The sequence below is a fragment of the Chiroxiphia lanceolata genome, chromosome 1 (assembly GCF_009829145.1).
Source record: "Chiroxiphia lanceolata isolate bChiLan1 chromosome 1, bChiLan1.pri, whole genome shotgun sequence".
Taxonomy (NCBI): Eukaryota; Metazoa; Chordata; class Aves; order Passeriformes; family Pipridae; genus Chiroxiphia; species Chiroxiphia lanceolata.
In genome coordinates this window covers 134,984,607-135,003,483 of record NC_045637.1, presented here as the reverse complement: position 1 = coordinate 135,003,483, position 18,877 = coordinate 134,984,607, and the positions used below count along the sequence as shown (strand labels likewise).

Here is an 18,877-nt window from a genome sequence, read left to right as displayed (position 1 = left end):
GTTGTTGCATGCTGCACAAATATGTGCCATAGTGTAAAAAGGAGAACAAGGTTGAACCAGCCAGGGAACTGAACACTGTTTGCTCCCACCCTGCATCTTGCGAAAGGGGAGCATATTGTCAAGGCTGGGAGCGCTCTGCGGTGTAAGGGAAAGGGGGAGTCATCTGGAACAAGTGTACAGGTCACTTTCTGAGCAGACTGCAGATATTTGGGACTTCTCTGATTGAAATCCATGTGGAGTCTGACACCACTGCAGATTGGAAAAAAGGTTATTTAAAAGAAACCTCATAGCTGTTTAGCTAAAATAGATTACTTTTCTGACACATACTAGTTCTGAGATTCCTTTATTGCAAAGAGGCCTAAGAGGGGAGAGATCTAATGGTCTGGCTGAGTATAATAGAAATATAATCCTGTTCACTGTAGTCTAAGTGGGTGATACACGGACCATATGCCAGAACCCTTCACCATTTTCTTGAAGGAAATGGGAAGCTGATGCTCAGACATATAGCTGCACTCACAAACCAGAGTGGCCACTGGTGCTGATCAAGTGCTCTTTTCCCAGGGAGCTTTTAGATGTCCCTTTTCCCATCTCCTTTTGGGTTTGGTGGCAGCAGCTCTGCCACCTCAGCCTCTTGCAGCAGGCAGCAGCACCCTATTTATCTTCTTACCTCTGTGGCAGCTCTGACAGTAGCAGCATGGTGCTCTGTGGCAGCTAGCAGATGGCAGGCTTGGTGACAATATTTGCTCCTACTTGCTGGGAGGCTGGGAGTAGGAAGGACAAGAGTTAGTTTTTAGGTTGGATTGGGTAATGATCACAGTTGTAGTGGTAGAAGGAGTAAGGGAGGGTTATACATGATGGAAAAGGACAAGATTAAATGTTGCAGAGGTGTTATGGCAGGGACATTACCTGCCTTAGCAGATTACAATCAAGAAATGGCAGTTGCAAAAAAAAAAAAAAAATAGCAGAGACACTTTAAAAAGTTAGTATAAGAAACAGATTTAATGCACGTGGACATATTTTTATTATATTGCAAATGTCTCAAACTAAAGCTCTGATTTTTTTGAAATCTTTCTGAATTCTGAAGGAGAAAATCATAGGGTGGGGACAGTTAGACTGAGCAACCTATGTTCTTGAGTACTGCTGGACCTGGCCTGTTGGACACTGTGGTTTTGGTCCCAGTCTCCATACTGGAAAAGGGTCTGTTCTTCAGTTTTGTGTTTAATTATGACTTATACTCTGACCCAAAACCACATGTAGTATATAAGAAGAAAATTTTGCCTCATGACTAATTCAATCTGATATACACAGAATATGTTAATTTGCTATTTGCTCCCTGGCTTAGTCCACATATGAGCCAGAAATTGAATATGTAGAGTAATGACAAAACCAAAAGTTTCTACACATGAGTATTCCTAGCTACTGTCAGTTACCAAAGATATTATCATCCTGTAGAGCAAATAAGTATTTCCCATACAGGACAAGGGAAAATATAGTCAGATGTCCAGAGAGTATAAGTAAGTACAAGTGCAATGTGTGGCTGTCCTAGACTGAAATGCAGTCACAGCTGTACAATGAGAAGTCAGCTGTGCACTGTGTTATGTATTTCCTTTTCTCCTTTGATCATGGGATGCTTCTTGTCAGCCAGGCCACTGTTCCACCAGCTGGCTGGTGTTACTCATGATAAGCAGCACTCCCTCTCCACGGGAAGCATTTAGTGACTTTGACTCACTCTGATCTGGGCAGGGCCTGCATCTCCACCACTTTAGCATGTACAGCTATTTATACTATGGCCAAGTAGGAAGGAAAAAGCCCTGCTCTTCTGATTTCATGGCAATTTTCTGCCCCTGTGATTAAGTGACAGAAATTGAGAAGGGGAAGTGTGAGAGGGAGTCAAAGCTGCAGTTCTTTATAATGTCAGTCTATAGCATGAACCTCATATAAGCACTTTCTCAACAAATGAGCAATGTGCAGTGTTTCATGGCCTGTCAGAGGATGCTGGCTCATTGCTAATAATGCTCATAGGAAGTGTGACATTTTGGAAGGAGTTTTACAGCAAAGTTTCAAGAATATGAGATTAATTGCTTCTGATAAAGACAGAAGTGGCAATGACAAGATACAAGTCATACCAAATAGCAGACTGGTTCCTAATGATGCTTCACTAACTGTATTTAGATTGGATGGTCTTTAAATTATATTGCATGCTGTGGCTTGGCTCAATAACTTAACATTAGTCTTTCTAGAGGAGTCATCAGGCTGTAGCCAGTGAGATATTACAGACAATGACATAGAAATGTCATTCTTTCCTCTACATTCACCAGGTTATTAGCTGAACAAGCATGTGTTCAATTCCCTATCTTTAATGAAGAATTACCTTCTTCTTCTGTATGGTAAAACATAATCTCTGTGGAAGCAAAGCTCTTTTATAAGTAAGGATAATGTCATGTTATTGCTCTGAAGATCAGTCTTGCAGTAGGACAGAAATTTATTCCTTCCTTATCCAAGAAAAATATTATTTGAAAACCACTAATCTTTCTGTCTTTCAATGACAATCTACCTCTCTGTTCTTATTCTCAGAAAGTACAGCCATCCCTTGAAGTCCACCCTGTTTAGCCTCTGCTTTTAATAAGTACAGAAGAGACCTCGCCCAGCCTTTTGCAAGATGCCACCAGCCCAATAAGCAGATAAAAAACTTGTCATGAAGCAAGACATGTTTCAGAGCTCTCTGAGTTTCACCCCTTTACTCTGTGCACTTTGATCTAGTGTCAAAGATGGAATTATCGTTGGTTAATGCAAAAGAACATCTTATGGGGGCAAACAATGGCCTGATAGTAACAAATGCCTTTCTTCTGCTGCAGGGCAGGACAGAATTCCCCTTTGGACTAAAGCAGTTCCTTGCTTGCCTACTGTCAGTGTACTTAAGCAGTCCAGACTCTTTCAGCAATGAGACTCAGAGTGGTTAAAATACCATTGCACACTTACATGTGGAATATTATCAGATGAATATAGGAATTAATATGGCATCTGCTCCTGAGAACTGTTTCATTTCCTTCTGGTGGTAACAGGATGTGCTGTTTTGTTTTTTTTTTTTTTCTTTTCTAAACCACAGTAGCATTCCAGGGATGTGCCATAATATCCTTTTTCTCCATCTGGGAATACTGCATTAGATAATTGTTGCTCACACTCATCTGGTCATACTCTTTTTTTTTCTTAATTTAACATAAAAATATCTAACATAATATCTTACACTGTTTCTAGTGTTACTCTCTCTTGTAATTAGTAAATATGCTTAAACCATATTAGGAGATTAGCATTATTACATTTTATTTATGAGTGTGTCTTTTTAAAGTGCTGCAGGAATTCCCCAAGCACAGACAATGGCTTTGCTTATGGCTGTGCATTGATTTACAAAATGTCACCAGTGGTACATCGCCCTGGGGATGCAGATGATATATGAAATATACCTATCCAGGTTCTGCACACAGACATCAAATTACAGCCTGCTGGCCAGGCTGCAGTGGTATCTATTAATGTATTACTATGCAAGCTGGCAGCATGCCAGCCCATCCCTGAATTCCTTCAGTGGGTTATGGGCCTCCACAAAAAGTCCTTCAGTGTAAGGCTGTAAGGATAAACGTGACAATTCTCCTCAGGTTTCTCTGGCAGACCTAACCATTGGTACACAACGAAATCTTAGCCCGTGCACTGATTTTCAGTGAGGGATCTGGATATTCAAAAGGGGAGTGTCTAGCCACAAAGCTGCCCACCCTAAAAAAGACTGGCTTTTTTTTTTCTCCTAATTGCCTGCATTGCCAGAATCAAAGTAGACTTTGGCTTCCCTGTTTGAAAGGTTATGTAGAAGCAAAATTACAGACACACATAAACTACCCCCAACCCCTCAAGACAACTAAATTTATAGTGATGAAAGGATTGCATGGTGCCTACAGAAACCTCAGATGACAAGAAGCACGAGTGAAGCCAGCACAGACTCCACTTTTGGACTCACAAAATGAGTCAGACCTTCATGGACTTTGTGTTTTCCACACCCTGCCAGCTCAGAGCAATGTGACTTTGCCTGCTCCTTCAGAAAAAAGCATTGTACAATGAAGTGACTGTGAAATATCACCATATGACGGTAGTGTGCTTGCCCCTTGTTGGAAACAGAGCATTTAGGACTAATCTAATTGCAGCTGAATTCTTCTTTCCTCTGTTCTTCTTCTGTATTACAAATTTTGCTGGAAAGCTGCACCAACCTCTGTGAGATTGCTTATCCCATTCAGTACAGGCATTGCAATACAAAATTACATGGTGGCAGGAGAAACCCCATCTGCGTCAGTCAAAGCTTCCCCTCATCAGAGGGAAGCTCCCAGACAGCTCAGAGAAAACCACACCAGACTTTGAGGAAGGTTTTGTGTCTGCCCCCCTCAGCCGAATTGTTCCCATGAGCAAGCCTGAAAGCCTAAGTGGCAGGAATATTTCCCTTTTGTCCTGTCTTCATTTGAGACCAGCTGCAATTCTCCTTAGTTGCCATAGTTATGCATAATGCAAATTTTCTGAAATGGGGGGGGGGGGGGGGGAATTCACAGAGACAATCCTGCCCTTTTTGGTCTCTGATAGTGTCAGTTCAGTTCATCTGGGCTGGCAAAGCACCGCAGGAGCAGCACTCAGCCCTGCATTGGAGTCGGCAGGGCTGCAAACTGCTCAGATCACCCTGGGCTTTTCAGAACCGTGTCCCTAGGCACAGCCCCGTTTCTTTGTAAGGAGCTTTTCCCACAATAGCAGCTTTCTGTTGAAGAATAACTTTGGAAATATTATTGTCCCAAGCTCAAAAGTAGTCCTGCTTCCTCCGCCATGAGTGGATTCTCACTGCAAAGGAACCGCCTCAATTTCTGAGGCTTTGAGAAAAGCAGGTGCTCTACCAAAATAGCCACAGCCTCATCACCAGGCATATGTGATCCCACTGCCACAAAGGCGTGGATCCCAAGGCAGTCCCTTGGTCAGCAAAGGCTGCAGAGACACTTCAGGGACCCATTTGGATTCTGGGGATTAGGTGGAGGTGCTCTCTTGATACAGGTTTGGGGATTTAAAATACCATGCTGAACAAATAAAATTTTGAGTGCAGGTCTTAGGGTTGACCAACTAGGTGGATGTCTCCTACACATTCCGTTCTTAAACAGCAGTTTTTTCCTACTCCTATATCTAAAACACTTTTTAAATTTAATCCAAAGATATGTCCTGCATTTCTTACAGTCTTATAATTCATTCATTGCTAAAGAAAAACACTGGTTTTATATAATTTGCAAAATAAACCTTTCCTAGAAAGATAAGAATAAGCAGATATGCTGTAGTTAAAACCCCTTGTTTTCTTTGAGAACATAGTAAGTGGTAATGTAAGAGGTGAAAAAATATTTTAAAAAATACTGCAGTCTAATTTGGAATTCAACATTGAAAATTTCAAAGGGCTCTGAGTTATTCAGGTTCAGGTTATGAGACAAAACATAGACTCAGGTAAAACTCTTACTATTAAAAAACTAGACATTTATACATTTTCATATGTTAGATAAATCCCAGCAATAATAACTACTGTGCCTACACGTCTTGTGATGTACAATGTCAAACTCCATTGTGCTATAGAATAAAGTGGTTAATTAGTGAGTGTATCTTTGTGCAGAGACAAGAAAGTTGCCTTCAGTGGTCAGAGCAAGGATATTTATCAAAGGTTATCTAGGGTATAAACATATTTAAACAATTATATTAAAATATTAATTAGAAGGTGTTCTTAAGGAGGGCTTTTTTTCTAGTGGCAATTGCAAATACTTCTCATCATGCAAGCACAAACATAACCTCATTTTGTTTTCCTGTTTGTTCAGAAATATCAAGGCTCCATGCACTAAGCCCCTCAAAGTCTTAAACTACCTTTGTTCCTATGAAATTATGTTGCTGTGGTGCTCAGTTAGCACAGAGGGCCACATTCTGGAGCTTTAGTTTGTTTTTTTCATCTGGCTGGCAGACCTGCAGGTTCTTAAATTCACTCTCTAGCTCATCTGGAAAGGAAATGTGTTGCTTGGAAATTAATTGGTTTTGATTTTGTTATTCTTGTTTTAACAATTAATGGTAATCTCTCTTTGGAGTGCATTCTGTTACTTGGATAATGATTATGTTGTCTAGTTTTTGCTTCATTTTGTTTTCTGGTAACATGTTTGTTGTAATGCCATCAAAACTTCCTTTCCAAAATTTCCTTTTCTTTCATTTCCTTTCAGGAAGAGTTACTCAGAAACTTGTAATCACTGCCTCTGGTATTTAGATCCAAACAATCCTATATGAGGTTTCCCACTTCTAAGAGGAAAGGGATACTTGTGTGTGTCAGAAAAGGTCTTTGAGACTGTCCTAGAAGCTCTGGCCATGGGTGGGACACTTGCAGCTCTGCTGGTCTGATCCAAGGCACAGCCTCCTTTCATGAGTTCTGCAAATACAGCCCAGGACTGTTGTTGTTGGTCCCTGTAAAAAGGCTTTCTGACTGCAAACAGTCTGTTTCAAGACTCAAATTGAGACAATTATTGATATAATTTTTCATAATTATAATGAATTCTTGAGATCTGATAACAGTATTATTTACAATACAAAAAAATGAGAACCATCTGTATTATAGGATGGATTTTCACCTCATATGAAACTGAAAGTTTGACTTCAAAGACTCCATCATCTCTGGATCGAGACTATGTGTTATGACTAACTACTATATGTAAGCAGGTTTTTTCCAGAGCAGATTAGCCATGGGTTTTTTTCTTTGTAATGGTTTTCCTGATGAAAAAAAACCAAACATGCTTTTTAATAGAAATAAAGTTTTCCAACAGAAAAATGGCGTTTTGCCCTAAACCCCCTCCAGTTTTCTGCCAGGTAAACTGAGCAGGTGGAGTCTCACTACCTTTCTGGAAGGCTTACTTTGCAAGAAGGAATAAGCTTGACAAGGCGCTCAGGTAGAAAAATGTCCCTGCTTCAAGTATGCCTAAATAGAACACATTTAAAGTTTATTTTTCCCATTTGTTTGAGATCTTTATTTCTTCCATGCAGGAGAACCTCCATTTTCCAGTCAGCTCAGTTCTTGAGCCCTTCCTCCAGTTCTGTCAATGAGCTTTTCTGTGACACAGGTCATGCCGCTTTGCTTTGCTCCTCCAAAGAGGGGTGAACAGCTGTGGCCTCCAGAGCATCATTCTTCATGTCAGCAACATATTTCCAGGCTGAAGAGTCAGAAAGCCAAAATGTCATACTGGTGACCATGGTGTCTCCCCTGGGAGAGCTACCCAAGCTGAACCCTTCCTGCAGCCTTGGCTAGTCCTGCTTTCCCAGCCCCATTCTAATGTACAGCAGATGGTTTTCAGCTGCCACTTCGCTGCAGGGCAGTCACACAGCTTGATTCTTCCCCTAGAAAGCTGGTACCTCCCCTTTCTACTTTTGTGTCAGCCTATAGGCTTGCTCCTAGGCAGCCTGATAAGGAGCTTCTCTTAACAGCTATTGAGCCCATGCCTAATAATTCATCTGAACATACTGCATCCCTGCCTGGTCCCAGTGCCACGGTGCAGGCTGATAAAATGGAGCATTCTGGGTGCTGCTCAACAATTCTTTGGCTAAAGCAGGGAGGCCAAGGGTAAGAACATGTGCTGCAGCTGTTTGCATATTTTGACTGTTTGAGTGTCTGCCAAAATTATTATGAAGAACTTGAATTTTCTGGTGGAGGCTAAGAGTCTAAACAAATAAATATATTACAAAGCAAATATATACACAGAAGGGGAGCAAGCACTTTCTTCCCAATGGGGAGCTGGAAGGGAGGCAAATCACCGGTTCCTAGATCAGTATGGTACAGGAGTGCCTCAAAATCCAATTGCCTCTCACAATCCTAAGGAGTACCTTGCCTCATATAGCCTGGAGAAGAATCTTGCCTCAATTTGCAGCAGTTTAAGATAACACAGCTGACAAAGCAGGACCTTACCAAGAAACACTATCTCAGAGATCAGAAGAGAAATTGTAGCTCATGAGAGCTGTGTTCAGCTTCAGTTTCACTTGCCTGTGTTTGTGTGAGCGCAAAAGGTAGTTTGCGAAGTTCAAAATGCCCTGAGAAAATACACAGCTGTTCCCTTCATTTAGAAATGAACGACAGCTCAAAAAAACCCCTCTGTAATTCTAGCAGTAGTGGTTCTGCCTCTCTCAATGAGTTACAGCTGGCCAGGCGCTCATATTCCCTGCAAAATGCTGCTCTGAACCCAACCCCACAGGGCAGCACGGCATGAAGGGATTGCCATAGTAACCATTCTTTGTGTCTCGAAAAACTGACAGACTGTTTTCAGAGGAAATTACATAGAAATGCAGCATTAGCTGTCTTAGGTAAAAATAATACTCCCTTGATGAATCAAATTGCAGGAGACTCAAGAAGCTTGTTTTTTTGGTTTGGATTTGGAAGTTTCTGGGTATGATTTAGTCCAAGTTCATTAGAATGGTTTTTCATTTGTAATCTCTAGACTTAATGGCTGATTGTGAATATGTATCTTAACATAGTTTTTGCTTCTATTCAGAGCACGGATTCATGATCTCCACAGTTATTTATTTTTCACCATTCATATTTTTCTGGTGTAAGATTTCCATGGCTTGAGGCCACAGAAATACGAGTACTATATACCACAAAGCTGTCAAAGGAAGTAGTACTATTAAAAAATCTAATTGGATTTGACTTGATTTCATTTTGTTGAACTTAAGCCTTAAAAGAATGTGTAAAGCTTTCAGCCTGGCTTGGAAGAAGGTCATAACTGGGCATGCTGGGCATGGGACAGCTCACCCGTTTATCAAGTGGTCCTTCAAACTTTATGTTTGGAAAGAATACAAGTGGATATTCAACATATAAACATCTAATCTTTATGAAATTTAATATTTATTATCAAACACATCTGATCAAGGCTTTGCAAGAGCTACCAGCAATGTGTCTGCAATTAGAAACCTACAATCTTTTCTGATTTCACTAAGAGAAATCATAACAAAGAGTGATAGTTCCCAAGTTACAATACACTTAGCATGCACCTAACTTCTGGCAGAACTACCTCCAATTTTTTTTTTTTTTTTTTTTTGTTAAAAAAGACATTTCAATTAGACCGTGTGCTTGAGGATTTGAAAGCATTTGAGTAGATTTCTTGGCCCCAAGTATGTTTTAAATGAACAACAAGATTTCTGAAGGTTCTGCAAGGCCAACATCTTGAACAGAAAAGCTGAGGGTTTAATTACTCATTCTCATATGTGAGTCTGCCAGAAAATATATGTGAAAATTAGTAGCTAGCATGGTTAATCAATATTTGCTGTAATATCATGCTTCCATACTATGGGTGCTGAGTGTAGGAGAATTCTTAGTGGAATCAAATATATTTGGAAAAGAGATTTGAATGGAGAGCAAAGATAAATAAACCCTGGCTGTTTATCTAGAGATCATAGATTTGATTCTTTGCATGAAAAGAACTTTACAGTGATGGCTTCAGAACAAAGAAAAGATTTTGTTGAAATTCTGAAAGGAAGCATGCCAAAAATTCGCAGTGAGAATGTTCAGACATGGTTTCTGTGCCAGTAGTTTGCTGGGTTGTGTTAGGAAGATATGCACTGTGAGACAGAAGATCGGATGAACTGTTGCAAAGTGATAATAAAGCACAAGGGTTGATGTTTTCCTAAACTTTAAAAATCATAGTAACCAAGGGAGAAATAATAAAGCAACTCCTAACTTGACAACAACCAGCAATTTGATATTGTAAGTCAAAGGCAATTTAGCTAAAATGTCTCATTTTTACCAGCTTTTCAAAAATTTACAGTCTTCATGCCTGAAAAGTGACACTGGGGCATTGTGGTATTTGGTGAGGAACATGGATGCACGCTCAGAGTGATTTACTGGATTTGAAAAAAGTTACAAAACTAGAACTTGAAAGAATTTAAATCTGTTTGGAGATAACAAATGTAAAGAGGCTTAGAAGCTCTAAGCACCTACTGTCACCCCATCAAAACATGTATTAAATGTTTTCATTTAAATGTGAGTATATGGCTAACTTCAGATGTCAATATTTAACTACAGGAATATTTTACCAGCATTTTTTGTTTTGTTTGTTTGCTTGTTTGGGGGTTTTTTTTATTAAAAAAAAAAGCAGGACACTAGCACAAGATTATGAAATCATAAATAAACACATATGAAGTTTCCCTGTGCTTTTAAAGATTTACTTTACTTTTGGTTTTCAGTTTGTCCTCACTACTCTGGGAGGCCCTCATGATGCTGACTGCTTGGTTTTCTCCATCAGAAGACCAGTCAGTCCTGATATCACCTGGGCACAGTCTTAGAGAGATGAAGATGTAAACAGAGTTGTCACCAAGGGGTTTGGAGGCACTGAGCGAGTTAGATGGACAGGCAAATCAGACCCGTGACATCCTCTTTTTCTTTCTATTTCAGTTCATTGCCACTTGCCCTTTATCTTCTTCCCCAGCAACCCCCAATACACACCATAATAGAAACAGCAAGACCTTCCTACTGTACACAGCGTGCAGCCAGGTTTAAAGACATATTGGAGTTATATTTGCTTATTAGTTAATCCAAATCTTTCCATACTCCCCAGGCTCATTTTGCTGTGCAAGGGTGGCCAGTGTGAGAAGTGTCACTGCTTTTTCCTTGAAATCCTGTACAAAACATTAAGAATTGGGGAGCTGCTTTTTGCTCACTGGCATGTTTTTTTGTGTCATTTCAGCTCTTTGATGGGCCTAATGTACAATCCAACCTGATAGGCACGTTCTGTGGACAGTCTCTTCCACTGGCAGGGAGCACTACAGGGACCAGCCTTCATGTGGAATTTTATTCTGATGGACTGAATGCCAGAAGTGGCTTCCAGATGCTGTGGCATGTTAATGGTAAGTTAGCCATGTTTCCTCTGGGAGGGTAGGTTTCCTTCCCTGTATGTTTGGTGGAGTCTCAGCTTATGCCACTCTATGCCATCTAAGTAGAAATAACCCATTACAGTTCTAAAAACTTTGGATTTCCTCATAATTCTTTAAATATTTTCCCAGTCAGTGTTTCTGCACATGTACACCTTCGAAGTTTGTCTGCTCGGACACTGAGAGCTGTTAGTGAAATATGCTTTCATTTCCAAGAGTAGGAACAGAGATGAGCAGCATTTCTAGAATGTCTGTACTGAACAGAAGATAGATGCTGTTACAGGGTAACTATGAGTGACTTGGGCTTTCTAATGGGATCATTCAGCCCTCAGTTTTCCCCATTTCTATAGACTAGTGTGTTCTTTGCAGGCTTCTGTCTAATTTTATTTAGCAGCACTTGTTTTCTTGGATAATGTCCACTTCCAGCTGCCCCCCACCCCACTCGTCTGCATGAAATAACATTGGCCAGGATGTGCTTTGGGTGTTTGTTCTCTTGTTTTTACATGTCATGAAGATTGTCACAGGCCTTATTAAATAGGCAAAAAACTATGCCACTTATAAACAAATCTGTATAACTGTACAACTGCAAACTGTGCTTGCAGTTTCTTCATCAGTGATGCTACAAATGCAATTTTTTTTTCACTCTGCTTATTTAACAGCAATAGTGGAATGTAACAAGATTAAATCATGTGCCATTGTACATCCCGTCTAAGGAGATCCAACCTTGAAAATAATTAAATTGCCCCAGTTGCCCTATCTGTCTAATCAGTTCACAGCATTCAGGTTTGACAGCATTGTGAAGCAGCTGAAGTGGGCTGCAGAGGCCCAGCTGTGGGTTGCTGAGGTGTGTGGCATTCTATAAGCTGTTTGAATAGGAGCTCCTTGCACCTACCACAGACTGCTGGCGCTTAGTGGGCTCCCAAAGGGCTCTCGTTGGCCAGACAGTGGTGCCTTGCATTCAGTGGGGGTGAATGAAGGAGCATTTCTGGCTAAAGGAGGGACACATGCAGGAAGAGTGGGATGTGTGCAAGGAGCCAGCAGGGGAAGGGCTGCAGCACAAAGCTATGTTCTTGTGCTTTGGGGTGATGTCATTCTGGGACTGCACAAAAGAAGACAAAGTGGAGGCTTTTATGCACAGCCAGATGACATCAGCTCCATACAGTAGCCATGGTGCTGGGTTAACTTGCTTTTCTAAAGCTCTCAAAGCTTTCCAAAATCTGCCTGCATGGTAAACACTCCTGTGCTTTCCCTCTTTTCCCACCCCTTTGCACTCCTTTTCTTCACTCACACATTCACCTCTCCATCAGACAGCACTGCCCTTCTGCTAAGTCCTGGACACCACACTGCAGCCTAATGCTGCACAGGGCACAGACTGCTAATGTGAGACTGTGTCTAAGGAGCAGACCAGGATCTGTAGGGTCAGATAGGGCTGGCTCTTAGGGAATGTCATTGCTGGCTCTGAACGTCACGGCTGTGACTTCTGACAGCTTCGATATGAGTGCAAGTTCCTCCAGAACTAACCACAGTTGTCAGCTTTTTGTTCATTGCAAGCACTTCCTTTTTTTTTTCTCAATTGGTATGATGCACAAATATGGCTATTCCTCTTACTCTTGGGGGCTATGTTGTCTGGGCATATACTGTTGCCCTAGACCAGGGCATAAAACTGAATATGTTCCTGTGGTCAGGGTGCTGTATTTGCCTCTCCCTTCTGAAAAGATTTCAAGTGCACAAAAAAAAACAAAAACAAACACTAGAAAAAGTCTCCTGGTACAGGGGAAACTTATCAGGAGTTGCAGCCTTTGGTTGGATATTTCTGAGTGAAGTGTTCAGGTCCCTTCCTCCCTGAGGGCAAATCCCTCAGAGAATCTACACCCTGGTCTGGTAACATCTCACCTGACAAGAAAAAAACAAGGCTACATGTATTGCTGAGAGAAAAGCTTTTATTTCTGCTCAAGTGACAAATGTGTGCTCTAGAGTTCAAGCTGCTATGAACTATTTCTCAGACCGTCCCTGTGCCCCTTAACTGGCAGCTGTGAAACATCCACGAGATATACATCAAGGACATTCACATGCTTTGATGGTAAAGAGAGCAGCACTTACATTTGACACCATTTGCCTGATACATTTTGCTTCAGACACTCTTCCCAGAACCTTTTTCACAGTTATAAGGTGATCAAAAAAAAGCCAAAAGCTTACCTCATTGATGACTGACTTGAATAGCCCCTCCTGCCACACATGACACAAATTTCAACTGGTTTGATTTAAAATATTTGCATCTGATCTTTCCAGCTGCTGTACTGAAGGAAACCCACTCTTTAGGCTTTCACAAAGACAGAGTTAGTAACTGATCTTAGGACAATGCTGTTATTGACGCTTAAAGATGTCCTATATAATTTTAACTTGGATGGAAAGTTCTAGTGCAAATAATTCAATTTAAAAATGGTTGTGGTTCTGAAATAACACTTTTCATCTAAGGGGCTTTTAATAATGAGGATAGATTTAGAGTTGATTTGGCTAAATCAGTAAGCCAAGGCCTCAAGAGGATTATTCACTAGAGGAAAGCTTGAATCTGCAAGGTGCTTATTCCACTTCTGCTTAATATAGGCAAATATGTTAGGGGGCATATATTGGCCCTTTGAGAAAGAACAAACTCTTGGTAACAGTCTGGATGTTGCAAAGATGGAATGCCAATTGCATTGCTTTCCTTAAAAAAAAAAAATAAAAAAACTCAGGAGGCTGAGGGCAAAGGTCTCTTAGTGCAAAATTACACCAGTGACAACTGTCACTATCTGAGAAGATACATATTTCCTAGAGCCGTCACCTACCTTATTAAGCAATGTGCATGTAGGAGCTGACTGATTTATATATATATCTCTATTTCATTGGAAGATCACTCACTTGGCTGCTTGGCTGTCAGTAGAGCTTATAAATTTAATTGTCTCTTCTCTGCATAGTCAAAATTCGCACCCACTATTCTTTTTGTCTCATATATTCAGTGTATGTGTCAGATAAAATGTTAAATAGTTTGTTAGTTCTTCAGAGAGGCACAACAGAAACAGAGGTTAGATTAAGATACTGAAGCCATTCACTGCCAACAGTTGTCAGGCATCCATTAGGATTGCTGAAAAGAATATCACACTGCAGGTCAACAAGGGAGCTGAGGCCCAGATTTTCTGAGCCTGAATCATAGCTCTGTTGTTGATTTCTTATGTTGCCTTTGACAAATTGACGTTTGTTCAGTTTTCAGAAATGACCATTCCTTTTCAACATCTTTCAGCCACATTAAGTCTAAGGATGCACAGAGTGTGATCTTTTGAAGTCCTGAGCAGTTGTTTTGAGTTGTGGGTACTACCATGTTCAGAACTGGCTTTTTATGTTGCAGTCTGACTATTAAAGACACAGTCATGTTCTCTATGAGAGCTAATTTCTGTTTCTTCAACAACAAACTTCTGTTTCTTCTGCTTCTTCTATTTCTTCTTCTCTTTCTTCTTCTGTTTCTTCTTTCTGTTTCTTCTTTCACTCCCAAACTAATACATAACAATAGGGGCCAGAATTTTCTTAAAATGCTTGTTCAATCAATGTCTGAGAGCTGGAATATGGCTTTTTTTTTTTTTTTTTAAAAACACTGAACACTGGCAGCTGATATGGGAACTGTGGCCATTCTGTATCTTAGAGGATTCAGCTCCTGTTTAAATGCCTAAATTTGCATTTAATGTCTCTGGCTCCCAGCACTCTATCTTTATTTATTATCCATCTTACTGATTTCAGATTGGAACATACTGAAAAAATACCAGAATTCAGGAGACTGATAAAATGATAATCAAAGCTACAGAAATGATCAACTAATCAGAAAGCAGAAAAAACCAAAACAGTATCTCACATAAATTTTTACTCTCTTGCATAAATCCTCATCACAAAAATTATTCCACTTTATCCATTGCACAGTATTCTATAACTAAACCTACTCAACAGAGCAAAATTTTTCAGAATCAAATCCAAATTATACTTCATGCTAGTAAGTATTAGTTTAGTACAGGCAAATGTTTATACTACGTCTTCCTTGCAGTTAGAGTCAGTTTATGTTTACTGAAATGTTTCACCATGAGCACCACAACTGGAAAGCTCTGAATCCTTTCATTTCTCTAACTCTGATTTTACAGGAACAGTGCCAGTTCACTTTAACCTTTATGGACAGGATTTTTCTAGCATGTGGCTGAAACATACCCATGAATAAATCTGAAAACCTTGCAAATAAAAGAGATTTCCACAGATTACTAAATTTCTGTTCTGCTATAATTATTTATGAGAATAGGGTTTCTTCTTTGGTTAATGAACAGCATCTGCTAACCAGACAGGCAGTAATATGGAAAGATCTATAAATCATCCCTTGCACAATCTTCAATGAATACGTAGATTTTAGTCAGAGGAAAGCAAAACCACCAAATATATGTTTCCTAAGCTTTCTATTTGTTGTCAGATTTCCTAGCAACTAACACCAAAGTAGGTAGTTGTTTTAAGTTGTTTTAAGGCAATTCCAGGACTTTTACACTACTAAAAAAGTATCTCTCCTTTCTTTTTTTTCCTCAGTTTAACTGCAGGGCTGAAATTTCCAAAATTACTGCATGAAGGTCAGCACAAATTGGGTATATGCTGTATGCAGTTCAGCTGCAAGAAGCTTTTCCGCAGTGCAGCTGTCTGCATATCTGTCCACATACAGCAAGACCATGTATTTCTGGGCTGAGAATGTTCCACTAGGAACAGAATGGTTTGGGATTTTTCACTATTATTTCGGTGAGAGCTGAAGTCATACAGCTTTTTATGGGTTCTGCTTCTGCATTTTTATGTACCCCTAAAGATCACATTTTTTTACTTTGCTGCCATAAACAGCACAAGTTCTATTTATTTGAATAGAAGCAAAATCTTATCTGATGTTTGCAGACAAATATAAACATTGTGAGAGTTGGGAGAAGGTTTATATTCATGTAATGAATCAAAGTTTTTTAAGCATTTCAGAAAGTTATTCTATCATTATTTTTGTTTTCTTATTTTAGTGTTTTAATGTAGCTAGTAAGTTTAAAGGTAGGAACACTTTTTTTAATCTCCTAAGTATTTCTGTAAATACTTTGTTAAAATCCACTATCTGTATTTTCAGAGAAGCACAACAGAACTGATTCTTACCTCATCCATATGAGGAAACGTAATATATAGACTTTTTACCAGCTGACCAGAGGTTCAGAGGCTGTGCTTCTGCTCTGATGTGGAGGTTTCTACTGGCATATGCACTTTAATCAAAACAATTCAGATGTGAAGTTCACATATTTGCAAAAATCAGTGAGTTCGTTTTTCAGCTATTTGTCAGTGAACACTTAGGCATAAACTCAAGCAATTCTGATCTGTTTGCAAACAATTGATAAATGATTGGCAACATGAGTTCCACACATTCATTATAAGAAATGAATCACAGAGACCTAAACTTTACCATCATTTTATTGGAGCACTTAAGAAGAATCACTTTATTTTAACAAAAAGCCTTTTCTGGGAACATTTGTAGTTGGAAGAAAAGAAGCAGGACTTTAAAAACAGTTTGACCTTCTTACTCATGTGCTTCACATACCTCATCTAGAGAATATTGATTGAGCTCAGAGAAAATATAAACCTCTCTGGAGAGGGCGTGTGAGTAATCTGAATGCTACCTACAATTCACAAGGAAGAAAGGTCTGTGTCTCAAAGCACAGCACACAAGCTTTCCACTCATCAGAGCCATTTCGGGTTTAAATAAAAAACATGTCTTTTGTGGCTATCAGGAAACTGTTAGTAGGAGAAGCTGAGTCATAACTGCCTGTTTAGTTTTAAAATGTTCCCAGCTTTCTTCAGGCTGAGATAAACAACGATTGGCTTTGTTCTCGGCCGCTGAAACTCCCCTGCCTCCCTGTTCCCACCCCCTCAGGAGCAGAGACATCAAGTCGGTTTGTTGAAAAATCATTCTGTTTTCCAAGCTGGCAAAGCAGCTTTTTCCTCCTGAAATCTGTCCTAAGTAGCTGTGTAAATCCGGCTGGTGAGGGGAAAGAAAGCGAGTAACTCACCTGGAAGTTCCACTGTAAAGCTCCTCTGCTGCCGACACCTTTCTTTCTCCAGTTAAAAAACCTCAACGACCTGATTTCTTTTGAGGAAAATTAGTCCATCTTCTAATGGCACTGGGGGAGAAAGGGGTGGTGGGTTACACTGAGCTTTCTTCCTCTCCATCTCTCTGATGAAATATATCAATGGATATCAAAGTTTCAGGGACTTAACATTTTTCAGTGCTGGCAGGCCTCAGGGAAGGAAGTGCACTACCTTGTTCTGTGTCTCTCCTAGGAACTGAAGGCAGGATTGGTTTGAAATACACTTTAAATCTTCTTTAGCTCCTAGATTGAGACACCCAATAGCTTGACAGTTTAACTTTGTGGCTGCAGGGCAAACCACATCAGGCTGCAGTGAGGTGGGGAAAAGGAGAATTCACCAGTGAGGTCCAGTTCAGCTATGTAAAGATTTTCCTGGGTTATAGCTAGCTATTGTTCAACTGTGAGAGCTCTTCTGTTTAAAAGGTGGTTTTCCAGTGAGTACTGGGTGATGGACTGACAGAGATCAGTGTTACATTGCTGGCATGGCTGGAGTCTTCTTCACATCTGTATTTGGACATCTCTTTTTTAGCTTAAAATAGCTTCTTGTTACTTTGATCCCTTTCAGACCTGCTGCTCTTTCCCCTCATAGATTTTTATTTTGTAGTCCAACAGCCAACTGTGATAAAGCCAAACCCAAGTTTTTAGTGAGGACCTGAAAAACCCCATGATAGAGATGATGGCAAATACTTCTGGGACTTAGCAGCCACAGAAGGTGTTAAGGAAAGTATTTGCATTTAACTAAAGATCTTGATCTATAGCTTCCTGAAATAAAAAAGAAAGCATTAGGCAGAGCAATGACCAAAGATACCTTGTTCAAGTTGCAAATTATTCTTAGACTTAGTAGATATTAGATGAGTTTTGCATATATGTGTGGATTAGTTGAGCAGGTCAAAGGGGTAATTTATTTATGTTATAAAATATGTCCTATAAATAATGGTTCTGATACAAATGCTATTTATCACTTCTGACATACTGCAGTATTTGCCTCTGGACATATAGAGCTCATGGTTTGTTAGATGGCTTTATTAAGTATTTTGGGGCTTTTTTGCATGTGACAGAACCTTCCCTCTGGAGATGAAACCAGAGAGATTGATGGAGTGTGGGCATTACTTGCAAAGCTCGAGTGACCCTATAAAAGCTGTATGAGCAAAAGATAGTGCCTAAATGAAACACCTGGGGGCTTGTAATTTAGAGAAGAAAAAAATGCTGCTGCAAGACAGAGCAGCACACTTGTAAAACCAGATCAAACACTTTCTGCATGTGACAGATACACAGCCACCCTCTTGGCTTCTCCACAGGTGAAGTTTTGCCATGAATGTAGCTGATCTAAGTCTTCTCTGACACTGGGAGGGCTGCTGTGCTTTCCCACCCTGCTGATGCCTGCACTTGGGGACTGAGTCAGGGATAGCATCTTCAGGAGGCTGGTGCTGCACTTACAACATCTCCATAAAGCAATGGTGAAACTGCAGTCTCAGATGTTCAGCTGCTTTGTGCTGTCAAATCAGGGCCTGCATTTGATCCATTGCTTTGCTGCTTTTTTTTTTTCAATCCAGCTCATGATATGCAAGAACTTAGTCACCCCAGGGGCTGGGGAGTGATGTTAGGACAGTAATTTCTTATCTGAAAATAAAAATATGTAGCTTTTCAAACACGGCTTGTCTTACAATTGCACAGTTCCAGTTGAATTAAAAAAAAAAAAGAACATTACACCCACAAAGTGTCAGAAAGCCAGTTTATCCACTGTGACTTGGCAGCTTGTACTCATGCTCAGTAGGCTG

At 40.1% G+C, this 18,877-nt stretch overlaps 1 protein-coding gene across 1 annotated transcript in view; it reads left to right on the top strand.

Annotated features, from left to right (window-relative positions):
* CUBN (cubilin) overlaps positions 1-18,877 on the top strand; it is a 141,453-nt gene that overhangs the window by 43,395 nt on the left and 79,181 nt on the right. The window contains 1 exon segment of the mRNA XM_032682519.1: positions 10,755-10,914. Coding sequence (XP_032538410.1) covers positions 10,755-10,914 — 160 coding nt within the window.